The sequence below is a fragment of the Nicrophorus vespilloides genome, unplaced genomic scaffold, assembly GCF_001412225.1.
Source record: "Nicrophorus vespilloides isolate i.1.1-1 unplaced genomic scaffold, Nicve_v1.0, whole genome shotgun sequence".
Classification (NCBI taxonomy): Eukaryota; Metazoa; Arthropoda; class Insecta; order Coleoptera; family Silphidae; genus Nicrophorus; species Nicrophorus vespilloides.
The window spans coordinates 56,735-80,225 of NW_017096924.1; the positions used below are offsets into that span (position 1 = coordinate 56,735).

The 23,491-nt window shown below is 44.5% G+C and overlaps 7 protein-coding genes across 9 annotated transcripts in view; 5 read left to right on the plus strand and 2 right to left on the minus strand.

The window, feature by feature from the left end:
* Window positions 1-125: 125 nt before the first annotated feature.
* Window positions 126-1,425, minus strand: LOC108558507 (factor VIII intron 22 protein-like). Its single transcript, XM_017915431.1, has 5 exons — window positions 1,273-1,425; window positions 971-1,220; window positions 694-910; window positions 431-643; window positions 126-353 (listed from the first exon to the last, which is right to left on the minus strand). The coding sequence occupies exons 1-5, from the start codon at window positions 1,338-1,340 to the stop codon at window positions 187-189; spliced, it is 915 nt and encodes a 304-aa protein (XP_017770920.1). The 5' UTR covers window positions 1,341-1,425; the 3' UTR covers window positions 126-186.
* LOC108558497 (DNA-directed RNA polymerase I subunit RPA2) lies at window positions 1,101-5,612 on the plus strand. The gene is made up of 10 exons (XM_017915418.1): window positions 1,101-1,172; window positions 1,706-1,808; window positions 1,876-2,205; window positions 2,267-2,506; window positions 2,571-2,746; window positions 2,802-3,091; window positions 3,153-4,612; window positions 4,671-4,770; window positions 4,834-5,309; window positions 5,381-5,612. Exons 2-10 carry the CDS (start codon window positions 1,737-1,739, stop codon window positions 5,591-5,593), a joined length of 3,357 nt encoding a protein of 1,118 aa, XP_017770907.1. The 5' UTR covers window positions 1,101-1,172; window positions 1,706-1,736; the 3' UTR covers window positions 5,594-5,612.
* On the minus strand, window positions 5,590-7,428 carry LOC108558505 (short-chain specific acyl-CoA dehydrogenase, mitochondrial-like). The gene is made up of 6 exons (XM_017915428.1): window positions 7,271-7,428; window positions 7,032-7,186; window positions 6,715-6,973; window positions 6,439-6,591; window positions 6,083-6,390; window positions 5,590-6,021 (listed from the first exon to the last, which is right to left on the minus strand). Exons 1-6 carry the CDS (start codon window positions 7,308-7,310, stop codon window positions 5,719-5,721), a joined length of 1,218 nt encoding a protein of 405 aa, XP_017770917.1. The 5' UTR covers window positions 7,311-7,428; the 3' UTR covers window positions 5,590-5,718.
* A 419-nt stretch (window positions 7,429-7,847) lies between these two features.
* LOC108558509 lies at window positions 7,848-9,282 on the plus strand. 2 transcript variants are annotated; one of them, XM_017915435.1, is made up of 6 exons: window positions 7,848-7,928; window positions 8,300-8,550; window positions 8,612-8,733; window positions 8,794-8,863; window positions 8,918-9,121; window positions 9,202-9,282. In XM_017915435.1, the coding sequence occupies exons 1-6, from the start codon at window positions 7,925-7,927 to the stop codon at window positions 9,259-9,261; spliced, it is 711 nt and encodes a 236-aa protein (XP_017770924.1). In that variant the 5' UTR covers window positions 7,848-7,924; the 3' UTR covers window positions 9,262-9,282. The 2 variants fall into 2 exon arrangements, with proteins under 2 accessions (XP_017770924.1, XP_017770922.1); XM_017915433.1 differs by lacking the exon at window positions 7,848-7,928 and having other exon boundaries at window positions 8,006-8,550.
* Window positions 9,283-9,568: 286 nt separating this feature from the next.
* LOC108558498 (ubiquitin carboxyl-terminal hydrolase 16) lies at window positions 9,569-13,306 on the plus strand. 2 transcript variants are annotated; one of them, XM_017915419.1, is made up of 7 exons: window positions 9,569-9,783; window positions 10,108-11,134; window positions 11,241-11,929; window positions 11,984-12,210; window positions 12,279-12,489; window positions 12,556-12,816; window positions 12,877-13,306. In XM_017915419.1, the coding sequence occupies exons 2-7, from the start codon at window positions 10,201-10,203 to the stop codon at window positions 13,300-13,302; spliced, it is 2,748 nt and encodes a 915-aa protein (XP_017770908.1). In that variant the 5' UTR covers window positions 9,569-9,783; window positions 10,108-10,200; the 3' UTR covers window positions 13,303-13,306. The 2 variants fall into 2 exon arrangements, with proteins under 2 accessions (XP_017770908.1, XP_017770909.1); XM_017915420.1 differs by having other exon boundaries at window positions 10,170-11,134.
* A 1,000-nt stretch (window positions 13,307-14,306) lies between these two features.
* Window positions 14,307-18,484, plus strand: LOC108558502 (macoilin-2). The gene is made up of 5 exons (XM_017915424.1): window positions 14,307-14,953; window positions 16,188-17,391; window positions 17,462-17,701; window positions 17,774-18,080; window positions 18,157-18,484. The coding sequence occupies exons 1-5, from the start codon at window positions 14,874-14,876 to the stop codon at window positions 18,372-18,374; spliced, it is 2,049 nt and encodes a 682-aa protein (XP_017770913.1). The 5' UTR covers window positions 14,307-14,873; the 3' UTR covers window positions 18,375-18,484.
* Window positions 18,485-21,497: 3,013 nt separating this feature from the next.
* The window catches only part of LOC108558504 (5-methylcytosine rRNA methyltransferase NSUN4), a 2,236-nt gene continuing 242 nt past the window's right edge, over window positions 21,498-23,491 (plus strand). The window contains exons 1-4 of the mRNA XM_017915427.1: window positions 21,498-21,688; window positions 21,769-22,262; window positions 22,317-23,021; window positions 23,092-23,261. Of these exons, the coding sequence (XP_017770916.1) occupies window positions 21,599-21,688; window positions 21,769-22,262; window positions 22,317-23,021; window positions 23,092-23,236 (1,434 nt within the window). The 5' untranslated portion in view covers window positions 21,498-21,598 and the 3' untranslated portion in view covers window positions 23,237-23,261. The remainder of the gene's footprint in view (window positions 21,689-21,768; window positions 22,263-22,316; window positions 23,022-23,091; window positions 23,262-23,491) is intronic.

A 23,491-nucleotide genomic window follows, 5' to 3' on the forward strand; every position in this document is an offset into this window, starting at 1 on the left:
AAAAAAATCGTATTTGTTGCTTCAATCGGGAGCGACGAGCGACGCAGGGTGTTGCAAGAAAACAGCTGTTGACGGGTGGAGGCGGATGCGCCGGGATCGGCGAAGGTGGGATCAATAAAAAGAACTTTTATTCCTGAATGCAGCAGCACGTAGGCAACCAGCGACACCTTTATTACGTACGAACGTTCACATAGCTTCGACGAGCACCCTGAGCAGATCTTTCTGTTTGGCGTTCAGCTGATCGCAGGCCCAGAGCTCATCCTCGAGGGCGGACAGGCCGCTCGTGTCCCCCGACTGGCACGTCAGTACGACCGACTGCAGCAGCAGGAAGAGCTTTGCGGACATGCGACTCGCTACATGAAACAAACAGAAACAACAATTCACACAAAAGCTGCAGTCTTTCTTTCCACTTCTACTTCTATTGTTTCACCTGAAATGTTCTTATTGTCGCCCCAGGTATACTTTTCGAGGAGTTGCGCCAGGTCGGGCGAGAGGCTCTGCGGCGCCGGCCTCAGAATGAGAACCAGGAACAACCTGCAGATCTCGCAGTCGAGCAACAGGTCGCAATTTATGTCGCAGCTGGGCCCCTTCACAATCAAATTCGACATCTCGTTGAATCCCTCCAACGCCGAGCAATAATCACCTGCAAAACAACCATTAAGTCAAGTCAGTAAAAATAACTTTTCAATTAACCTTCGTCAATGTAATGATAGCATAGCCGTTGCAGACTGAACAGTTTCGTGTCGTAGGCGTGGTCCGATATATCGCAGACCGCCCTCAAATACGATTCGCTGCACGCGGATTTGCCCCGCCTCTTCAGCGTCTCCGCAATCTCCAAATTAAGTCCTGCGATAAATGGGCAATTCTCGGGATATCTGCTCGCAGCGTGCGCGTAACAATTCAATGCCGCCTTTGTAAAAAGAACAAATTATATTTTAAAAAACATGCATATTCAAAATTACTAAGTAACCTGTAAATTTTCAGATGATGGACTTGGACAATTCAATCTATCATTTCTATCTTCTGCCTCAACAAATTGCCTGGCAGATCTCACCAAGCAGGCAGCCTCTCCAGGAATGTTCCCCAAGGATCCTTCACATCTGGCAGCTGCGATCCAGCATAATCCTGCATACGAAGGCATTTCCACCGTTTCACAGTGCTGCCCCAAAGAGGTAAAAGATTCGCAGGCCTCAGTGACATTGGGTTTTCGCAGAAACCTCCTGCAAATTTAATTAATTTATATGTTGGTGTATCTAATTTTGATCACATTACTTTTTCAATTTATTCGAGATGTTTCTGTACTGATCCAAAATATCGTTTCCCGTTGATTCAGTTCCCATGTTTACAATTTACCACTCGAATTTATGATTTATGCCACCTTCTTATTGCAATTAGTTGAAACGAAACGTATTGCATTTGCAGTCAACTTCAGTTTTATTATGATTTTAAAATATGCCACAAAATTTATAAACAATAATATTTATATTTGCTTTATCATTTGCTTTGATTGAATTTATTTTTAATTCATACAAAGTAAATGCAAACATAATTGAATTGTCGTTGATTTTGGAAATAGTTCAAATGCATCGTGCGCAAGTATCATCATCATACGTAACTAACTTCACTAATATTATGGTCGTTGAATCCAATGCTACAAGTTTAAACATGTACGAGTTTCGTATAGTCTAATTTCGTTTAATTTAAGTTCGCAGTTAAGTTAAGAAAGTGTTTGCAAGATGTTGGGCGGTCCATCGTTCAAGAATCTGACGAGCCCGGATTTCGGTACTCCGCCGAAAGAACAGAATGTCGTGAGTAGCAGAAACACGTGCGATTTTTAGGTTATAGTTATGACTTATTGTTCATTTGTTTTTGCAGCTTCTGCAGCAGTTGGGATACCCGCAGGTGGCCAGTTTCAATTACATGCTGAGCACTGGACTGGATCTGGCCATAAAGGATTTGAGGCCGTTGGATATTGTGGCAAATGGGGTGAAAGTGAAGGTGTCGATTGGCAAAGCCAAAATATTTGCACCCTCTGTGTCACAGAACTCTATGAATGTGACTGTGAAGAGTGTATATCCTAATGCGTGTCGTCAGGCCAGATCCACATACAAGGGACCGATGCTTGTGTCTCTTGATTGGTCAGTCAATGGGGCTGCACAGGAACCGTTGGAGGTGAACATGGGCGAGGTTCCCATCATGTTGAAGGTATTTGTTTGTTCGCATTGATTGTCGCTTTAAATAACTAATTGTATCGTGTTTTAATTAGTCAAATCGGTGTCATCTGAATATGATGAACCCGAAGCAGTTGATCGAGAGCGGCGAGCACGAGCAAGAATGGGGCGGGTACTTTGTGACGAAGGGGCTGGAGAAGTTGATTCGTATGATGTCGCTGATGAGGCGAAATTACCCGATCGGCATCAATCGTAGTTCGTTCACGAAACGCGGACCTCTCTTCTCCAGTCTGGGTGTTGTTATCAGATCCACCAAGTTGGATCAATCTGCTGTGGTTAGTACATTGTGCCGCTATTATTGACTTAATTGTATCGAATTGAAAACTAATTTAATTTCAGCTGAATATCTTGCATTTCTTGACCGATGGCACCTGCAAAATGATGTTCCGCGAGAACAACAAGAACATGTACCACGTACCGCTTATCTTGCTTCTCAAGTGCATAACCGATGCCAACGATAAGTACATTTTCACCAGACTCATGGAAGGATACGAGGATAACAGTTATTACGCTGAGTAAGAAATATTGCGAATCCTGTTGTTGTTGAGTCTATAAGTTTTATGTTTTTAGGTGTGTGCAGAACATGATGAGGCTTTTGCACGAGGAAGGTTTGCATTCGCAGGATGACTGCAAGAATTATATGGGACAGTTGTTCAGGCTGAAGCTGCGGCAAATGCCGGCCCACTGGACGGATCATCAAATCACCGATTATATCATGAATGACATGGTCTTGGTGCATCTCGACAACATGGACGACAAATTCAATATGATCGTGTTCATGACGCAAAAACTGTATTACGTGCAGTCGACGAACTTGGTGGAAAACGAGGATCACTTGATGTTGCAGGAGGTGCTGTTGGGTGAGCAATGAGAAAGCATTTGTTAGAATGCATGTAATAATAATACGATACGATATTTCAGGAGGTCATTTGTACAATATCATTCTGAAGGAAAGCTTGAGAACGTATATGGTGAATATGGGGTTCATGCTTAAACAGCTCCTAGCGAAAGATTCAAGCAATGTGATGACGAGGGAAATATTGAGGAAGGCGTCGTATCCTAAGGGATTCGCGGCTGGCGTGGAGATGATCATCCTGACCGGAAATCTTTCGATCAATAACCACAGCGCCGTCGGCCAAAATGTGGGATTGAGCGTGACCGTTGAGAACATCAACAGGATCAGATACATGTCGCATTTCAGGGCCGTCCATCGCGGCGCTTCCTTCATGAAGATGCGATCAACGCAGGTGCGACAATTGACGCCTGATGCATGGGGATTCTACTGTCCCGTCCACACGCCCGACGGCGCCCCCTGTGGTCTCTTGAATCATCTGACGACGAACTGCACCATCACCGACATGCCCGACCGAAAACTAGTGGCGAACATCGCGAGAACGCTTGCTGAGCTGGGCATGGTTCCCATGAAGCAGTCCAATGTCATCGAGAAGAAAGATTATTTCGTGACGCAGTTGGACGGTCGCATTCTCGGTTACGTAAAGAAGGCGGACTCGTCGGAGTTCGAGAAGAAGCTGAGGTTCCTCAAGATCAAAGGGGATAAGGTGCCCAATACGCTGGAGATTTGTATGGTGCCGGATAAGAAACGCGCTCCACAATTTCCCGGGATTTTCCTGTTCTCCGGTCCGGCGCGCATGATGCGACCTCTGCTCAATTTGGCCACGAGCAACATCGAAATGGTGGGCACATTCGAGCAGAACTACCTGGATGTGAGCATCATACCAAGCGAGATTTACCCTGGTGTCACCACGCACATGGAGCTCTCGAAAACGGACTTTTTGTCGCACACGGCCAAGCTGATCCCAATGCCCGACTGCAATCAGTCGCCCAGAAACATGTACCAGTGTCAGATGGCCAAGCAGACGATGGGTACGCCATGCCACAACTTCGATCTGCAGATCGACAAGATCTATAGGCTGCAGACGCCGGCCTCCCCGATATTCCGAACCACCCATTACGACGACATGGACATCGACAGTTTTCCGATGGGGACGAACGCCATCGTCGCAGTCATCAGTTACACCGGGTACGACATGGAGGATGCCATGATCATAAACAAGGCGTCCATCGAGAGGGGATTCGCAAACGGGACGGTTTACAAAACCGAGAACATCGAGCTGGCGGCGGAATGCCATCTTCAGAGGCCGCCCGATCAGCTGGAGGAGTTCATTGACGCGGATGGACTTCCCTACGTCGGCCGTAGAGTAAACAATCAGGAACCACTGTACTCGTACTACGACAACAACAAATCCAAGTACGTGGTGAACAAGTTTTCCGGCGGAAGCGACAAAATTTACGTGCACAAGGTGCGCATAGTGCCTGGCATGAAAATGGCTAGAATGGTGCGAATCACTTACAGGATTGAGGTAATTATTTAAAATATCTTATAAAACGCATCGATTATTCACATGTTTTATTTTCCAGAGAGCACCCATGATTGGTGACAAATTCGCCAGTAGGGCAGGACAAAAGGGTATCTGCTCCAGGCAGTATCCAGTCGAAGATTTACCATTCACGGAATCCGGTAAGCATTTAATCTCATATACCAATTGGTAAGCAATCATTTCATTAATCTATTCTTATTCAGGTATTTTCCCTGACATTATTTTCAATCCTCACGGTTTCCCCTCCCGTATGACAATCGCCATGATGATCGAGCTGATGGCTGGCAAATCCGGAGCCATCCACGGCCTCGTCCACGACGCCACGCCCTTCAAGTTCAACGAGGAGGAGACTGCCATCGACTACTTCGGACGCCTCCTCGAGGCTGGCGGTTACAATTACTACGGTACGGAGTCGATGTACTCGGGCATCGATGGACGCGAGATGAAGGCGCAGATCTTCTTCGGTGTGGTCCATTACCAGAGGCTGCGGCACATGGTCAGCGACAAGTGGCAGGTGAGGTCCACCGGTATCGAAGATGCCGTCACGCGACAACCGATCCAGGGTAAGAAGAGGGGAGGTGGTATCCGTTTCGGAGAGATGGAACGCGACGCCCTCATCAGTCACGGCACCTCCTACATGCTGCAAGATCGTCTCATGAATAGCTCAGATAAATCCAAGGTACTTTAATCAGATCTCAATATTCTTTATGAAGTCTTTCTATTGTTTACTTTTTTTTATTATTATTGTAGGTGTCGATTTGCACGAAATGCAAGAATATGCTGTCCGTATTCCATCCAGCGACGGATAACGCTGCAGGTCCACCGAAATTGGTGTGCGCCTTCTGCCAAACGAGCGACAACATCAGCAGCGTGGAACTGCCGTACGTTTTCAAGCTGTTGGCCATCCAATTGGGATCCTGCAATATCAATCTGCAGCTGGACTGCAAGGAGGCGTGCACTTAAAATATAAATTCTCTTTATTTTAAACGTTAAATTAGGTAATAATGTTGTGTTATATTTTATAAATGCGCGTGCGTTTTTTTTAATTTCATCCCGTAATTCAATCCACCCCCCCCACACCCCGTCGATCATTCGTATTGTTTTATAACGATGTCTCCGATGAGGAGACGCTGGATGTCGCTGATGCCGCCGTAGATCTCGGTGATTCTGGCGTCGCGATAGTGGCGCTCCGCTGGCATCGCCGTCACGTAACCGACGCCCCCAAGAATTTGTATGCAGGAATGAGTGACATGTGTTGCAGCCTCGCTGGCAGCAAGCTTTGCCATCGAGGATTCCTTCGTGGAGCGATCCTCCTCGTCGCAGAGCACAGCTGCCCTGTACACCAGCAGACGTGCAGACTCCAACCTGAGCGCCATCTCTGCTATCCTCATCTGCAAAATTGGTAATCGGTATTGCAATTTTATCGCAAATCGTTGATTATTTTTGGCTCACCTTTACAGCCTGCATCTGATTGATCGATTTACCGAAAGCCTTCCTCTGCGATGCGTAGCCGACGGCCAATTCGAGGGCGGCCTGACCGATTCCCAGAGCTTGGGAAGCGATGCCGACGCGCGCCTTGTCCAGTTGCTTCATCGCCATCCTGAATCCGTCTCCCACCTCGCCGAGCACGTCGTCCTTCGGCACTCGCACGCCCTCCAAGTACATGTTGCAGGAGGGAGCCGCACGGATACCCAGCTTATCGTCCTTGGGCCCCAGGCTCAACCCGTCGCTGCACATCGGCACCAGGAAACCGGTAATACCTAACGAACAATCATTATCATGTGATAAGTGATCAGAATTTAATTCACCTTTGTGTTTAAGAGATCTGTCGACTGTGGCGAATACGACGGCCGCCTTTCCTTCGGTGCCGCTGGTCACCCAGGACTTGGTGCCGTCCAGCACGTAGTGATCACCCTCGAGTCTGGCCGTCGTCAGCATACTTCCAACATCGCTACCGGCATCTTAAACATATATTTCATTAGGTAATTGAAATTAATCACGCAATACTGGTTGCCTAGATTTGCTAGTTACTATCCAATAATACTGCACAAGTAACATTTAAATAATATTTTTGTTTTGTATACCTGGTTCGCTGAGTGCAAAACATCCAAGTGTACCATCAGTGTATGGTTTGAGGAATTGCTCCTTCTGCTGATCAGAGCCAAACCTATTGACCAGATCCACATAGAGGCAGTTATGGATGGAGACTATAGCTCCGGTCCCGCCGCACCCTTTGGCGATCTCCTCCACGGCGACGGCGAGGGCCAGAGTGTCTTGGCCTGCACCGCCCCATCTCTCGTCAGCAGTCACAGCCATCAGCCCCAATTCAGCGAGTTCCTTAATCTGCACAGCAATTAGATTAGAGTAAGTCCTTTCCATTTCCATCATTAAATCTGCAGACCTGTTCGGAGGGGAATCTGTGCTCTCTGTCGAGCTCTGCAGCTATAGGTTTAAGTTTATCTGCGGCAAACCTCTTGGCCACTGCCTGCAAGGCCAGATGGCCTTCGGGCAGTCTGTGCAAGCTGAAGTATCTCAGGCATCTCTTCCTCTGCGTCGCTGCAACGACAATCACGAATTAGTTTGCGGGTCGTGAGATTCGTTGAGTTATTATAATTAGAACTGCAACAGGTTTGCTCTCACCTGTGACGATGCACTTGGATAGCGTCCTGACTGACATCATAGCTCTGCTCTGTGCGTGGCTGGCGGCGCCTCACGCTCGCTCTACGGCTACATTTCCACCTCGCCGCGGAATTGTTTGTTATTTATTCGTTGCGTCTGCCTGGCTAAGGACGAATTACGTGCGAATCGGAATCAAAAAAAAAATGTAGAATAGATTAGATTTGTGGCATGACTTAATTCATTATCAAGGTTGATCGTCGTCACAGAACGTCGTTATCTTTCCTTCGTCCTTGATAGATCGGAAACCAGATGTACGATCGAAACATCTGTTTATTCGATACCTGCAAACAATTAAAACAAACTCGATTCCAAACAACAACAACAATATTTAACATTGTTAATAGGATCCGATACAAATACATTCGTTGCATGAAAATCCCATGCAAATATTTGCGCAACATTTGTCCTGTTTGATCATTGTTTAGAGCGTGATTTGCTAATTCGCTTTCCGTTGCGTAATTTCATGATACCCTTTTGATACGATAACATATGCTAATTCATTGTATTCGAGTTTAATGTTTTGCCTAAGATCTATAGACAACCGACTATATCAAAATCTCGACAAACATAATCCCGACTAGGAATTATGCAATATATTTATTAGACCGAAATGAAATGCGTGAGTTCAAAGTTGATTATTCTTTGAGAGAGAGAGAAGATATAATCTTCGTTTGCAAGCGTTTCCCAAGTTGTTATGTGATCTAATAGGAAAATCGTTTGCACTTGATAATTGCTTATTATTAAGCGTCATCGGTAATTGTTTGCTACTGCAATTACCAATCGTATTTGCGTTTTGCGCACGAATTGTAATTTTGTGAGATATCTAATCGTAGGCTTCGTTAAGTTTCCTTTCTTTCCTATTTATTTCTTCACAGATAAACAAATATATATTCGCTTGTTATCGAAAGGTCGAGTTCATTAGTTGTAGTGGGCTACGTACGATGCTGATGTACTGCAATAATGGACTGATGTGTTTACTGTTGTTGGTAGTTGCTGCTGCTTCTGCATCTGGGAAATGCGTGCAAAAGTCGCAATGCGTGTGCGAAGACACGGAGACGGGTTTGGTCATAGACCTGGAGGATCTTTTCAGTTACGAGGATGATGATGATGGAGATGACGCGTTTTTGAAAGCCGTTGCCGATGATGATTCGACGTACTACTTCCACGGCTGCGTCGACGCCGTCTTCAACGTGGACGTGAAGAACATCAGCGGTGACGAATGCAACGAAAACTCGATCACCGTGAGTATCCTCGCCATCGAATTATAGATAGATTGATTATTTGTTTGTTTTTTGTGTTTAGTTTTGCTACTTTGATGGTGCGACCAGAAAATTGATTCCTGTGGGAAACGCATCGAGTTTCCGTTTCGCCGCCGATCCCAAACACAGTGACTTAACTAACATAGTGTACAAGCAAGAGAAGCAGTCAGTAGTGGATTTAAACAAACTGTACGCAAAGTATTAACTAAGATTCATCTGTTTCAGAGATTTCGTGATCGGTTTGGTCTGTTCTCCCGAATTGCTAAAGCCCGAACTCGTGGTTAAAGAACCGAAGGTACTACAACATATCCGTCTCTGTCAACACATAGTTTTATAATATTGATTTCAGAATCTTATGTTGTACTCGAAATATGCATGCAAAGTTGATGCGAGAGGTCTGAGCGGCGGGAGTCAGCTGTTGATCGCGTTCTTCGTCTGCGTCGCTCTCTACCTGATCTCCGGTATGCTCTTCACGTATTGCGTCGTGGGTGGACGAGGCGTCGAGATGATACCGAATTTGAACTTTTGGAAGCAGCTTCCCTCCTTGATCAAAGTAATTACGAATTTCTCCTTTATTCTCTCCTCTTTATTGCATAATCATCATTTGTTCTTCTTTTATTTATTTGCACGCAGGACGGATTCAAGTTTGTCGTGAGCGGATGCAAAGTGCAGCAAATCTACAATTCGATGTGAATAATAAAAATAAGAATAGTTTCCAAAGTTTATTTTTTTTTAGTCGCCTCTCTTAATATTTCCCTATCTACTATTTAATACATTTCTCAATGAAGATAATTAAATCTTACTTTTTTCTTCTGTTAAAGAATTCAAGAGGAAACAACGCATCGATTTTGACGGAATGGAAGATCTAACCAGTAACGAATCTTTGAAACTAATGGCGAGTACTCTTAAAATCTTGTCGTTTTTTGAATTTGAACTGTGACATATGATTTTTTGTTGAGGTTGGTAATCGTTGAGATTCGATTCAATTTAGATTGGCTTGCGGTTGGCGGCATTGTCATGTGACAGTTCAACTTTTTTTTTGCTGTTGCTGCTTGTCTGCGAGACGGAGAAGAAGGAAGGATCTTTGGTCGGATAAAAGAGAAGAGAATCAGAATTGGCGTGAGACAGAAGTCGATGTTGTGTGGGGATCGTGAATGAAAATCGTATTGGAAAACGCCATCAGCTCTGGCAGTGCGTGCAATTAGAATTCGGCAGGTAAAACTGATTGGGAGAACGTGTACGTGCGTGCGTGAGAGAGAGAGAGATAGATTTAGGGACAAAAGAGTTGTGTGTGCATGAGTGTGTGTTTGGCTGCGCGTGTACGTACGTATATATATTACAAATCACACACACGGACGTTGTCTTCCATTCGAAAATCACCACAATCATCAACATCTCTGTATCTCGCTCGCTCTCTGGCTGTTACCGTTTTGCGTGTGTCGTGTTTTGTGTGTGTTTCGGTGGTGTATTCCTTCCTATCCACTCTCATAAACTCATCATCATTATCGTCATTATTAAGCATCCGTCTGTATCCCAAAGATATTCGTGTCAGGCTGTGTGCATGAAGGTTAAAACGTGTTCCCAATCGAATTCCACGTTAGCCGCAAGAGGAAGCACTCTGACAGCGACGTGATGAGCAAGAAGAAGCACCAGGGCGATCCGTCGTCCGGAGTCGCGGCCACCTCGGATCGGTCGGACTGCAGCTCGGACGAGTACAACCATGGCAACGGTAGGGGAGGTTCCGGAGTGCAGTGTTCGCACGCCCACAGGGCCGTCGATCTGGGCAAGATTAAGAAGGCCCTGCAGAAGGACGGCGGTCTGCGATCCGACTGCGACGACTGCAAAAAGAATCCACCAGTATCGTTGTCCGGAACGGCAACGGAAGAAACTGTGGTGGCCACATCCGAAGCAGCGACGACCAGCCTCCTTCCGCAAGATATGCCCGATCTGGAGTCGGTCATCTTCGAGATCGACGAATCCCTTTGGATGTGCCTAAAGTGCGGACACCAATCGTGCGGTCGTTACAAGAACAGCCACGCTCTGCAGCACTTCCAGACGCCACGCTCAGACTGCCACAGCATCTGTTTGAACACCACGAAATGGTCGATCTGGTGCTACGACTGCGACGAGGAGCTCAACATCACCGTCACCAAGAAGATGCTCGAGTGCGTCGAGTATCTGAAGAAGCAATCGGAGGGCGGTAAAAAGAAGAACAACAACAACTTGAACAATTCCGACTCCAATAAGGATGTCGACAACACCGGTGCCAGCAGTAAAGTGATTTGCGTGATCGACGAGAAGACGTCACTGGCATCATCGTCGTCGAGTTTCGTCAAGGATGAGGTGCAGATACCGGGCGTCGGCGATCTGCCGAAAGCGCGAGGACTCTCGAACCTGGGCAACACGTGTTTCTTCAATTCTGTGATGCAATGTCTGGGCCAGACTCCGTACCTGCTCAACCTTCTGGAGGAGACCTCCAAACCGGGACAATATTTCAAGCTGCCCGGAGGAAAACTGACGCTCGACGAGAAGACCAACGAGTCTGTAGAGTTGGACCCTCTGGATGGTAAGTTGATGGTATGCCGTTTTATTATCTGAATTAACAAAGTGATGATGATGATGATGACGAGTCGGACTTTTCAATTAATCATATATCTGTGATATGTTTGCAGGTGAATTGGAAGAGTGGAAGCCGTTGACGAAGGTGCTTGCCGAGACATTGAGGGAACTGCAGAGTGGTCGGCCGGAGGTGCACAATCCTCGCATGCTCCTCTCCAGGCTGACGCAGAGGATGCCGCAATTCGGCGGTGGCGATCAGCACGACTCGCACGAGCTGTTGCGGCATCTGCTGGAGGCGGTGCGCGAGGAAGATTTGCGCCGATACCAGTCGGTCATTCTGCAGAAGTACGGTCTGGTGAAGGCCGATCCGGCCACCGTCAAAGGTAACACCAAGAAGATCATCAAATACTACGGATCGCAAGCGTCGGAGCTGCTGCTGCCCACCGAGCAGGTGTTTCGAGGTGTCCTCGTGAGCACGCTGCAATGCCAGGACTGCAACCACACCTCGCATCGCGACGAATTCTTCCTCGATCTGAGTCTTCCCATCTCCGAGAAGCAGACGCCGCCGGTGCTGAGGCGCAAGGCGGACGAACTGGACGACAACAAAACCTCCAAGCATCAGATCAAGAAGGAGAAGCGACAGGCGAAGAAGAACAAAAAGAGCAAGCACCATCAAAAGCAGATAGCCGTTGCGTCCGCCTCCACCGCCGCAGACAACCAGACGAACTCTGCCTCGTCCCCTTCGATCGACAAGTACTGCTCGGACAGCGAGTCGGACGCGGACGTCGAGGATAACATCGAGGTTCGTAAATGACAACATGTTTAATACGAATCTTGAAATGTTTCATTCTTTCAGGACTCCAATAATGGCAGGTCAATGGATGAGGGACCATCGAAGGGTACCGAATCTGGATACAATTCGGATAAGAACGGCATCAGTCCGGACAACGCATCGCCCGACATGATCGTCGGTATGCTGAGCGTGTCGCCGTTGGGTAATGCAAGTCCAGACAACAGCGCGGCCTCCAGCGAAACGAACATCGATATGGGTAGTCCGACGTGCGGCAGAAATACACCCAACGAGTGAGTTGACTACATTTCTCCTATTCCATTGCAATCAATTTTACATGTTATTTATTGCATGTATTTAGGATGGACGATGAACTGACAAGACCCGCCTCTCTTTTATTCAATACGAAGAACAAAAGCAATGATCTCAAAGCTGACTTGGAAAAGCTGTCTCTGAAGAACGAGCTCAAAACTGAGGACGGCGCGTGCGGTGGCGTCGGACTCAACGACGAGGATGAGGATGAAGATGAAGAAGATGAGGACGACGACGAGGACGAAGAAGATGATGAGAAGGTAATTACTATTACTAATTTATTTCTATTGCTGCTGTTTCACACTTGCTGTTTTTATTTTTTGTAGATGGAAGTCGATGACGAGGACATGTGGTGCGGCACGATATCGGACCGTTATCATATAGAGGACGGCGAGTGTTCGGTGCAGTCGTGCCTTAACCAATTCACCACCTCCGAGCTGATGACGGCCAACAATAAGGTCGGCTGCGAGCTGTGCACCAAGAGGCACGGCGGACCCGACAAGAAAACCGTCTACACGAACGCCCGCAAGCAATTGCTCATTTACAATCCGCCCGCCGTGCTCATTCTCCATCTGAAGAGGTTCCAGGTAAGACGAATGACACATACAATGTGCGCAAACAATACAGATCTCCTCATCTTCCTCCAGGTATATCACTTTCGTCCGTTGAAGATGTCCAAGAACGTCAAGTTCCCGATCGTCCTGGACATAGCGCCGTTCTGCTCGAAGCGCTCCAAGAACCTGCCGACGTTCACCGCCGGCCAGAACCGCGTGCTGTACTCGCTTTACGGCGTCGTCGAGCATAGCGGAACGATGCACGGGGGACACTACGTGGCGTACGTCAAGGTGCGACCCAAGCTGGACGACGACAGCTACCGTTGGGGATTCCTCCCCAAGAATCAGAGACGCGACAAGGGTGGTGCAGTCGGTAGCGGCAGTTCCCCGCCCCCGAGCGAACCGCAAGCTCCGCCCGGCAAGTGGTACTACGTCAGTGATTCGTTCTCCTCGGAGGTGGCCGAATCCAAAGTGCTCAACGCGAACGCGTACCTGCTCTTTTACGAACGCATCCTGTAGTAGTGAAGAATACCACCTAAATGATATACGAATGGATTAGAAAGAGAGAAGACAACATCCGGAACCAGACATCTATCACATCCTACTACTACTGCTGCTCCTGCTGCTGCTACTCATCCTTCCGTCCCGCTCCACCTCCTCCTCCAAGTTTGTTCCTTTATTACTATTTTCTTCAATCTAATTTTTAATCGATTTAGACCTTAAAAACAAATCCTCGTCTACGCCTACCCAACACCCTCAACCCCTCTTTCATCTATTCCAATTTCAATTATTTTCATTTGATTCGCTGATAATAATCAGGTGTTGTTTCCAATGGTTTTGATAATGACAATTTCTCTTCGTTTTACTTACCTCTCTCCTTGATGAATCGAAGACTATTATTTATATGCATATACATATTATATATATATACATACATAGATTATTTACTACCACACTTTATTACTTATATATTTAATGTTACTAATATCTAGAGAAAAACGACAAGAACACTATGAATCAACATAATCCATCCCCTCTCCCACTCCTCCACCTCTAAACTGTCCAGTTTTTTATTAGTGTAATTGATTGTTTTTTGTTTTTTTTTTTAAATTAATTAATTTATCTTCCATCCGCCCGACATCCGAAGACATAGTGAATGAAGGTGGGTGGAAGTAGGCAAGTAAGAGAACGAAAATAAATATGTGTATATTATGAAATCGGAATGAAGGAGAATATATTTATATTATTAGAAGTAATGGAATAAAAATAGAATTATAGTTTTTATTTCCTCTTTTTTTTGTTTTCTCGTTAAGTAGGCAACTTTACGAACGTGTCGCAATCTATTTAACATTAGCGTTAGAGATTTGCATGAATGTATATCTATTTGGATATTATTATTTGTTTATAATTTAAATGATCTAAATTGTAAAGGATTCACTGGATCGGGTGCTAACGGTATTATCTAAAATTTTAATTTGAATTATTTTTGTTTGTGCAGGCAACCAGTTGATCGAGGAGGATGAGGAGGAGGCGACGCTTCGCGGCCGTATCGGGCATCCTATTTGACAGTTGCGTTTGGGAATTTGTTGAGTAGTCGAGTTTACCGAAGAAGAAGCGGTGCAGAGGTGTAAGGAAAAAAAGAATAGAGAGAGAAGAGAGAGTGAGCAAGTAGTGTTGGTTTGAGTGGTGCGAAGGAAACGGTGAACGGTTTCGACTATTGATAGGAGGTAGAGATAGCAGTGTTGAAAACAAAGTGTGCGGCGACCAACGTTTGTGTGCTCTTCTAGTGTTTCACAGTGTCTCATTCATCTTCTCCTGCTGGACACGATCGGAACGGTGGAGTGGAGTGTGTGGAGAGTATCAAACGACGGTTTGTTGGGACCCGGTGATCGAGGAGAAGGAGCCGAGGCGGCTGCTGCTGCTGCTGCTGTCGCGGAGGAAGGTAGGACGACGATCGACGTCGTCTTCTTCGACGAGGTGGAGCTGTGGAGTAGCAGCAGGAGTAAGAGGACGACTTGCGCTCTCCTCAACATTAACGTCGTCGTCGTCGTCAACATCGCCGAAGCTTCGGTGCGACATTCCTGGAAACTATGAAGAGACGAAATGCGGAAGTGGGTAAAATGAGGAGGCCCATGAAGAAGAACAAAATCAGCGAGGGATTCTACGGAAGGTATGTGTGTGTGTGTGTCAGTGGTGTTCATTCTTTCGTGCATTTAGACTGTGAGCGTGCGGCGCGTTGCACCCGGTGCGCCGATCACAGTCTCTGTACTCCTCTCGCGTCTCCCCAGGAGACGAACACGGCAACGATCACCCAGCAACGCTTGCATTTCCTCTCGGTTGTTTCTTCATTCATCGTAAATGCACCCCCCCAAAAACAAAACAAAAAACAAAAAAAATAATATGCATCTGATGCAACTGTTTCGCATTTCGCCATAGGTTATAGACATCGTCGACCTGTCAAAACAAAAAACATTCTTTTCTCCGTATTATCCATCTCTTCATCATCCTCCACCTAATCTTTCAATTAGCCGACTCGCAGCTTTCTCGAGTTTGATTTTGCTGCGAGCCGCACGTTGTTGTTGCTGTTGTTGTTTTTTTCTTCTCTTTTAATTTCTGAAATTTATTTCATTTTGGATCTTCGCGATCCGAATACGGTTAGAAAACTGTCGCAATCGAAACTGGCTCTCGCCCCGTACATGCAACAGCTGTTTGCCGATGAGATGAGATGCGATGCGATGTGACCAAAATAATAATAAGAGGGAGAGAGAGAGAGAGAAAAACAAGCAAAGACATCATAGTACCATATAATTGCACGCACTTATCATCATCATCCCTGATGCAATCCAAAAACATTTGCCAATCTATTTCTCGTCTCTCTCTCTATCTGTTTTCACTTGTTTTGCTTTTAAATGAAGACGAATTTAAGTAATATTACGTTTCAAGCAACAACTGAAAAAAAAATTGAATTTCCAATTAGAATCCATTTGATTATTATGTATGTCTACCCTTTTCTGACTAGGTAATAAAGTAGATAAGATTAGTTGTGGAGCAGATGTTTACATACTTTCAAATTCACGGCGCGTTTTGAAATGTAAATTTATGGAATATTTCGATTAAGTTACATCACATCTCTTAGTCACGTAAAATTGTTGATCGTTTTTTGGTGTGGTTTATATTATTGGGGAAAACGTAAGGATTAATTCATTTTGTGGTAATTTTTATTGCTTGTTTGTAATAGATGATAATTACCTTCCGGCCGGCTCTTATTAAAAGGATTATCATTAATTAATTGGTCGTGCGGCATGCGGCGAATTAATTAATCTAATTGAAATATGTTTATTATTTATTCGTAAAAAGTGTGCTTAATTCTAATTAGGTTTTTTTGTTTTTCTTTGTCTTTGCAGTACGCTGTTGTACCTGAAGTTCCTGGTGCTTTGGGCGCTTGTCATCCTTGCAGACTTCATCCTCGAGTTCCGTTTCGAGTTCCTATGGCCGTTCTATCTGCTGCTCAGATCCGTGTACGACTCTTTCAAGTATCAGGGTCTCGCATTTTCCGTGTTCTTCGTGTGCATCGCCCTCACCTCTGACATGCTGTGCTTCTTTTTCATACCTGTCCATTGGCTCTTCTTCGTCGCTAGCACTTACGTATGGGTGCAGTACGTGTGGCACACGGACAAAGGAATCTGCGCACCGACGATCGTCCTCTGGATACTGTTCGTCTATCTGGAGGCGGCAGTCCGGTTGCGCGACGTCAAACACATGCCGGGTCTTTTGGATCTGTGCCGCCCATTCGCCGCCCACTGCATTGGTTACCCGGTGGTCACACTGGGATTCGGCTTCAAGTCGTACGTGGGCTTCCGGATACGGCAGCGGAAGCAGCGAGACGTCGCCAAGGAGAACGAGTTCTATCTGCAACTGATGCAGCAGGCGCTGCCCGTCGACACGTCCACCACCACGACGGGGACGACGGCGGCGGCGGCGGCGCCCACCGCAACCGCTGCTGCAGGCGCTGTCACAGCGGCGGTCAACCACGCGAACGTTACTGCTGCCACCACCGCAACGACGCTCACCACCGCGACGGCGTCGTTGCAGGTATCGCACGAGTCGTCGGCCTCGACGTCGCCACATCCGGTCACACCGACAGCGACGGCCTCCAACAATAATAACAACAACAACAATAGCACGTCCGTTTCCTCCTCATCGTCGTCGTCGTCATCCAACAAGCAAACGGGGAAGCAGCATAACGAGCGGAACGGTCATCTGCCCAACGGAGGGTTACCAAACGGCGTACAAAAGTCGCATAGAAAGGCGAACGCCGCTGCTGCAGCTGCTGCGGCGGCGGCTGCAGCGGAGAAGACGCCAAGGGACGTGGAGCATAGCAGGAACGGTGCAGCGATAGGTGCAGGTGCGGAAGAAGCTCAGCAGACGACGCAGGAGACGCCCGAACCAATCAGACAGCCGAGCTCGACGAGTCGCAGGAAAGAGAAGAAGGAGCAGGATAAGGAGCGCGAGAATGCGGAATATCTGCAGCGACTCGAAACGGAGTCGAAGAAGCTTCGCAATGACCTCACACACAGTCGCGCCAGCGAACAGGAACTCAGACTCCAAGTAATGACCGATCCTCAACATCTCCTGAGTGTTTCATATTATTAACTATTTGGATACGTTCTCGTTTCAGGTTGCTTCCTTGACGACAATGGAGAAGGTGTCGCGCGGCGAGTTGCTGACGATGCATCGCGAAGTCGACGAGCTTCAGAACAAGCTGCAGAGCTGCAACAGCATAAAGGCACAAGACAAACAGACAATCGGTAATCTGGAGAGGAGGATAACGGAGGAGAGACGCGCCCGAACGTTCGCCGAGAGTCAGCTGCAGCAGGAGCGCAAGACCAGAAAACACGAGGAGGTCAGAGCGGCGCAGGTAAAGAGAAGAACGAATTGAATTGAATATGAGGTTTTTGATGGTGCGTTTCTTCTTCTTTTTCTGCTACAGGTGGCCGCGCAGAACGTGAGGGGCGAATGCACGGACGCGTGCAGACAGCGGAGACGCGATCTCGAAGGAGAGATGTCCAATTTAAAGACGAACCAGGTGTGGAACGAGGAACGGATCGCACTTCTGGAGCGCGAGAACGGCAACCTGAGCGAGCAGCTGCGAGACACGGAGAGGTTCGTCTCGGCGCTGAACGCGTTGCAGGAGACGAACGTTCACCTGGAGAACTCGCTTTCGGCGGAAACTCGCATCAAGTTGGACCTCTTCAGCGCACTAGGCGAGGCCAAACGTCAGCTCGAGATCAAAGAAAGTAAGCGTACTTTACTAAACTATATACCCAACTATTTATGTATGTATGATTTTTTTTTTGTGTGTAATGTTCGTAGGTTGTCTGAAGGGGCAAGAGAAAGAGATCAAAGAGCTGAAGAGCAAAATCGCGCAGGTTCTGGCCGTGATGCCGAACGACACGTTCGGCAGTCCGACGCCGAGCAGCACGATATCGCGGGTCCGATTGGCCGAGAGTCCACCGGGATCGACGCTCGACCCGAACGCCACGGCCTACACACCCAAGGGCTCCATGGTCGCAGCATCCACGGAGGCATGATACGTAATCAGACATACTAAACGATTTTAACACAAACCCAACAACCAACACCGCCACCACCAACAACTACAGCTACAGCAGCAACAACAACAACAAAACCTTCCACCAACTACAATAACATCTGTATTACTACTACTACTGCAGCAACAGCATCATCATCATCATCAGCTGCTGATGCTACAGATAACATTGACGATTCTCCTCTTCGATCTCGAGATTCGATCAACAAAAACAGCTAACAAAACAGACCGTTGATCCCGCCTACCGTCTATTTAGCTCCTCCCTCCTCTCCGTTTCAACTAACGAGAACTTCCTTTCCCCCGCCCCCTTCACAAAATAATAGACACACACACACATCTACATCTAAAAATTAATAATTTCTCTCTCTAATTTCTTTAAAACGTTCGCTTTTAAGTTCATCTCATTTCTCCCTCTCACAATTGTACATAATATGAAGGTCATTCATTTTCATTTCTCTCCAACGTCCACCCAAATGTTGCTTATCAACATTATTATTATTATTCCCACATTTATTTAAATCGTTACTAATTTTCTTTATAAAAAATACTTTTTATTATAATTTTTTTTACGAGTTACTTTTGCTTTGTACATTAAACGTGGAATGTTGTAGGACGCAAAGTGTACGTTTCATCATCATCATCATCAATACGGCAAGAATCTCCAATCGTTTCGCTTTTATCTAATTATTTCGTGATTATCTCTCTCTCTCTTTACAGTGCAGCTTTATTATTATTATTATGTTTTTTTTTTCTTCTTTATTTTGACCGAGATCGTGTGTTCTCTTAAGAAAGAAAGAAAGTAAGAAGCAGAGAGAAAGATTTAAGTGCTGCTGCCGCTGCCGCTTCTTTCGTTCATCTAATTATTACGGTATTTGGTAGCTTATTTAATGTGATATATATATATATTTACTAATTATCGACGTTTTGATTGATTTACGACAGTACCTAAACAACGTTAAACTGAACTTTAAAAGTTTAATGAAATATACAAATATATATGTATTTAAATTCAAGATTTCGAAAGGAAAGTTCAAAATTTGGTTGTTTTGTCAAGACAAACTCCACTTTAGAGTGTGTCTTTTCGACTGTTGATGATCTCTCGGTGCCACATTTGTATTAACTATTTTTTTTTGTTTTGTTTTCATTGTTCATTTGATTCCCTTAAGCTTCCTGATTTAATTTCGATTTGTTTTTCATTTTTCATCATCATCATCATCGATGAATGAGATTAAGTTTTTTCACAATTTTCATTTGTGTGTTCTCTACTCGATGCAGTTCCCATCCATCCATCCCCAATCATCATCCTCCATCGACTGCTAGAAGGAAAAGAAAAAAAATATCAGTTTATTTATTGTACTTAATCGTTAAGTGAATCTGTGTTAAGTTCTTTACTATTATTATTATTTTTTTTTTAAAGAAATCGAAGTGACAAAGTTTCTCTTTTGTTTTGTTCCTTTTGTTTTCTTTATCGAATTTGATTTTCGTCCTTTTATTATTATTATTTTTATTATTATATGTTGTTTTCTTTTTTTTTTGGTACAAAATACAACTGCGAATAGCATTTATATTTATTTATTTTATTCTTTTTTTTATTATTAATAATTTTTTTGATTTCGATTGAGTTTCTACGATGTACGTTGATATTGTAATAGTTGTTGTTGTTGTTGTTTGTTGGCACGTATCTTCCGCTCCTTTCGAATCAAACTCGATTGATTGATTCGATTCGATTGACTTTTATTTCCGAATCGACGCGAAATCGCCCAATTTTTACTTCCCCCTCATCGATTATTGTCCGGCATACATTTATAATTATTACACTTATTGTTAACAACAATCATACTTTGTGTTTCCACGCCGACAGTAGGCATGGTAACCGTAACAAAAGATGATGGAAATATAAATAAATCTATATATATATAAATAAATAAAAATAAATGAATATGAATACGATGACGTATATATATATATAGTGGCGAAGAACGAAAGGAATCAATTAATAAAAATGCGAATGAGAAGCGACGTGATTTTTGTGTTATTGCTGAACCGATTCAAATTCAAACTTTCGAGTTTGCTCCGGGCGCCGCAGGTGGCGCTTCGTTTCGATGTAGCGGGAATCGAAGCGTCGAATGGTGGTGCAATTGACTAACGCGGTACTGTTGCTGCGCAGTTATTTCCTCGGCGTCGTTTGAAATGTTCGCGTTAAAGTCGAGCGCACAATTTCTCTGCATTTTCCAACCAGATTTCCTATTGCAAACTACGAAAAGTGTGCTTCAAGTGCATCGACGAGTTTTCCGGTGAGTGGAAAAACGTATTTTCCTATTGGAAAAACGTATTTCCCTATTGGAAAAACGTATTTTCCTATTGGAAAAACGTATTTTCCTACTGGAAAAACGTATTTTCCTATTGGAAAAACGTATTTTCCTATTGGAAAAACAGATTATAAAATCGTAAGTTTCCTTCCGCCATTTTGCAATTTTTTTTTTATTAACGTAGTACATTTGAATCATTTGCTCTTCCGTTATTCATATTTTTCGTGAAGAATTTTGTTTTTTTACAATGGACGAATCGAAAATACTTTGCTTTTTTTTTGGTTGCATTTAATAATGTGGAAAAAAAATTCTTATTGTATATAGAGTTGCATAATTTTAGTCTCAAATTTCAATCCAATAAGGTGTCCAGTTTGTTTTGTGTAATTGCTGAACAGATTCGAATTCAAATTTTCGAGTTTGCTCCGAGCGCCGCCAGGTGGCGCTTCGTTTCGATGTAGCGGGAATCGAAGCGTCGAATGGTGGTGCAATTGACTAACGCGGTACTGTTGCTGCGCAGATATCTCTTCGGCGTCGTTTGAAATGTTGGCGTTAAAGTCGAGCGCACAATTTATCTGCATTTTCCAACCAGATTTCCTATTGCAAACTAAGAAAAGTGTGTTTCAAGTTCGTCGACGAGTTTTCCAATAGGAAAATAAGTTTTTCTACTACTTATTTTCCTATTGGAAAAAATTGATTATAAATTTCAAAAAACTCTTAAGTTTCCTTCCGCCATTTTGTAATTTTTCTTTTTATTAACTTTTTTATTGATTGCATTTAATAATGTGGCAAAAATTTTTTTTTGTTGTATATAGAGTTGCATAATTTTAGTTTCAAATTTGAATCCAATAAGGTTGCGAGCATAACCTATTAGTATTCAGTGATAATCGCTAGAAATATGTTTAAGTCCGCGGTTGTGATTAGAGTTTTCAATAGAAATTACAGTAAATTTCGGGCCAAATACAAAGAAACCAACACTCCTTCAGCTGTGAGTACATTTGCATCATTATTCATTTTACTATTGAAGAGGTTATATTTCAAATTTATGTTTATATTTGATTTGTTCAGAAAAAGAAATTGGCAACTTACAAAGCGTTGGAGCACTTTGATGATTTCTACAAGCAAGTGTATGGGTCCAAGTGGCAACTCATCCGCAGTGGTCTGCTGTGCAAGCAGAAGTACATTGCTGTGGTCAACAACTACTCGGACACTGAGGAGATATGTGCTGGCCTTGAGGCGAGGGGAGCCATCAATGTGAGCAAGATTTTTAAAGCAACTGCGATGACTCTGAAGGATGACAATGTGAAGGTGGAAAGGCAGAAAAGTCTTGATAAAATTTATGAAATGGATAAGGAACAGCCTGATGTGGTGGAGAAGGAGGACAAACCTCAAAAGGCAGAGCGGAATTTTTCGCTGCAGAAAAGCTTGGATGAGGCTGAGATTGATACTAGCAGGATCATAAATGCTTCCAACTCTTTGTCACTTGGTGGTCTTCACGAGTTTATACCTGCAACTAAGATTAAAGGAAGGGAAGATTTTATCTTGGAATCAGATCATTTTAGGTAATGATATTTGTGTTGTTAGAATTTTGAATCTAATTTAAATTTAAATTGCAGGTATTATTCGAAGAGCAGCGAGTTTCCTTTGAAAATCGAACGGGAATACAAATTGGAATTTCCTGAGAATCTGCACGTCTACTGTTACGAGGAGGAGAATCTCACCGAGTTTCCGCACCCGAAGAGCGGATCCACGGGAGTTCTGAATTATTATTTGATGGATGGTGCGTCTCTGCTGCCCGTCTTGGCTCTGGATTTAAAGCCTGGCGTGCGAATGCTGGATGTTTGCTCGGCGCCAGGTGGAAAGAGCTTGATCGCCCTGCAGACTCTTTACCCGGACGCTATCGTTTGCAACGATTCCAGCATATCCAGAACGAACAGGATCAAAAACGTTTTCAAGCAGTACTTGTTCGATTTCGATGAGAAATGGATAAAGACCGGTAAGATTAGGATCAGCTGCGCTGATGCCCGATATATGGGAATGGGGGAGGAGTATGATAGAGTGCTGGTGGACGTGCCGTGCACCACGGACAGGCACTCCGTCAATGAGGATGACAATAACATCTTCAAGGCGGATAGGATCAAGGAGCGATTGAAGTTGCCCGAGTTGCAGAGCGAAATCCTCTTCAACGCGCTGCAGATGGTCAGTGTTGGGGGCACTGTTGTATATTCTACGTGCTCTTTGAGCCCCATTCAGAATGATGGAGTGGTGCACATGGCTTTGAAGCGACTCTGGGAGGAAACCAAAATCGAAATGGTTGTCAAGTGAGTAAATCCTTTCTTGTGAATTACAGTATCTGAATATATTTTAATATCTTTAAAAAAATATTTTTAGGGATATGACAATGGCTTTGAGGCAGGTGAAGCATGTGTACAAGATGGCAAGTCCCAGGTTGATGAAGTTTGGACACCAGGTTGTGCCCAATTCAATGCAGAACTTTGGTCCATCATACTTTTGCAAGTTGCAAAGGATCAAGTGATCCTGACCAAGGCTGTATCTAATAGGTATAGTAATATTTTTATATATATATATAATAGACTTTATTTATAAACGAGATAGTGAGCATACTGGAGAATAATATATAAAAAAGAAAACATAATAGTAAAACAAACGTAATTGCATTTAAACAAAGAAAATTCAAATGAAACAGTGAGAAAATGTATATATATATATATGTATGTATAAAATATGAAATTAGACTCAACGTATATATGTATTATGTTTTATATATATA

Coding starts and splice junctions, on each gene's coding strand:
- LOC108558507 (XM_017915431.1), bottom strand. CDS start 1,340: ATGGGAACTGAATCAACGGGAAACGATATTTTGGATCAGTACAGAAAC. Junction 1,221..1,272: donor ATCTCGAATAAATTGAAAAA/GTAATGTGATCA, acceptor TTAAATTTGCAG/GAGGTTTCTGCGAAAACCCA. Junction 644..693: donor CTATCATTACATTGACGAAG/GTTAATTGAAAA, acceptor GTTGTTTTGCAG/GTGATTATTGCTCGGCGTTG.
- LOC108558497 (XM_017915418.1), top strand. CDS start 1,737: ATGTTGGGCGGTCCATCGTTCAAGAATCTGACGAGCCCGGATTTCGGT. Junction 1,809..1,875: donor CGCCGAAAGAACAGAATGTC/GTGAGTAGCAGA, acceptor TTGTTTTTGCAG/CTTCTGCAGCAGTTGGGATA. Junction 4,771..4,833: donor TTTACCATTCACGGAATCCG/GTAAGCATTTAA, acceptor ATTCTTATTCAG/GTATTTTCCCTGACATTATT.
- LOC108558505 (XM_017915428.1), bottom strand. CDS start 7,310: ATGATGTCAGTCAGGACGCTATCCAAGTGCATCGTCACAG. Junction 6,592..6,714: donor TTTTGCACTCAGCGAACCAG/GTATACAAAACA, acceptor TATATGTTTAAG/ATGCCGGTAGCGATGTTGGA. Junction 6,391..6,438: donor CAGATCTCTTAAACACAAAG/GTGAATTAAATT, acceptor ATTGTTCGTTAG/GTATTACCGGTTTCCTGGTG.
- LOC108558509 (XM_017915433.1), top strand. CDS start 8,251: ATGCTGATGTACTGCAATAATGGACTGATGTGTTTACTGTTGTTGGTA. Junction 8,551..8,611: donor GCAACGAAAACTCGATCACC/GTGAGTATCCTC, acceptor TTTTGTGTTTAG/TTTTGCTACTTTGATGGTGC. Junction 8,864..8,917: donor TCGTGGTTAAAGAACCGAAG/GTACTACAACAT, acceptor TATTGATTTCAG/AATCTTATGTTGTACTCGAA.
- LOC108558498 (XM_017915419.1), top strand. CDS start 10,201: ATGAGCAAGAAGAAGCACCAGGGCGATCCGTCGTCCGGAGTCGCGGCC. Junction 11,930..11,983: donor ACGTCGAGGATAACATCGAG/GTTCGTAAATGA, acceptor TCATTCTTTCAG/GACTCCAATAATGGCAGGTC. Junction 12,211..12,278: donor GGCAGAAATACACCCAACGA/GTGAGTTGACTA, acceptor GCATGTATTTAG/GATGGACGATGAACTGACAA.
- LOC108558502 (XM_017915424.1), top strand. CDS start 14,874: ATGAAGAGACGAAATGCGGAAGTGGGTAAAATGAGGAGGCCCATGAAG. Junction 17,702..17,773: donor AGGAGGTCAGAGCGGCGCAG/GTAAAGAGAAGA, acceptor TTTCTGCTACAG/GTGGCCGCGCAGAACGTGAG. Junction 18,081..18,156: donor TCAGCTCGAGATCAAAGAAA/GTAAGCGTACTT, acceptor TAATGTTCGTAG/GTTGTCTGAAGGGGCAAGAG.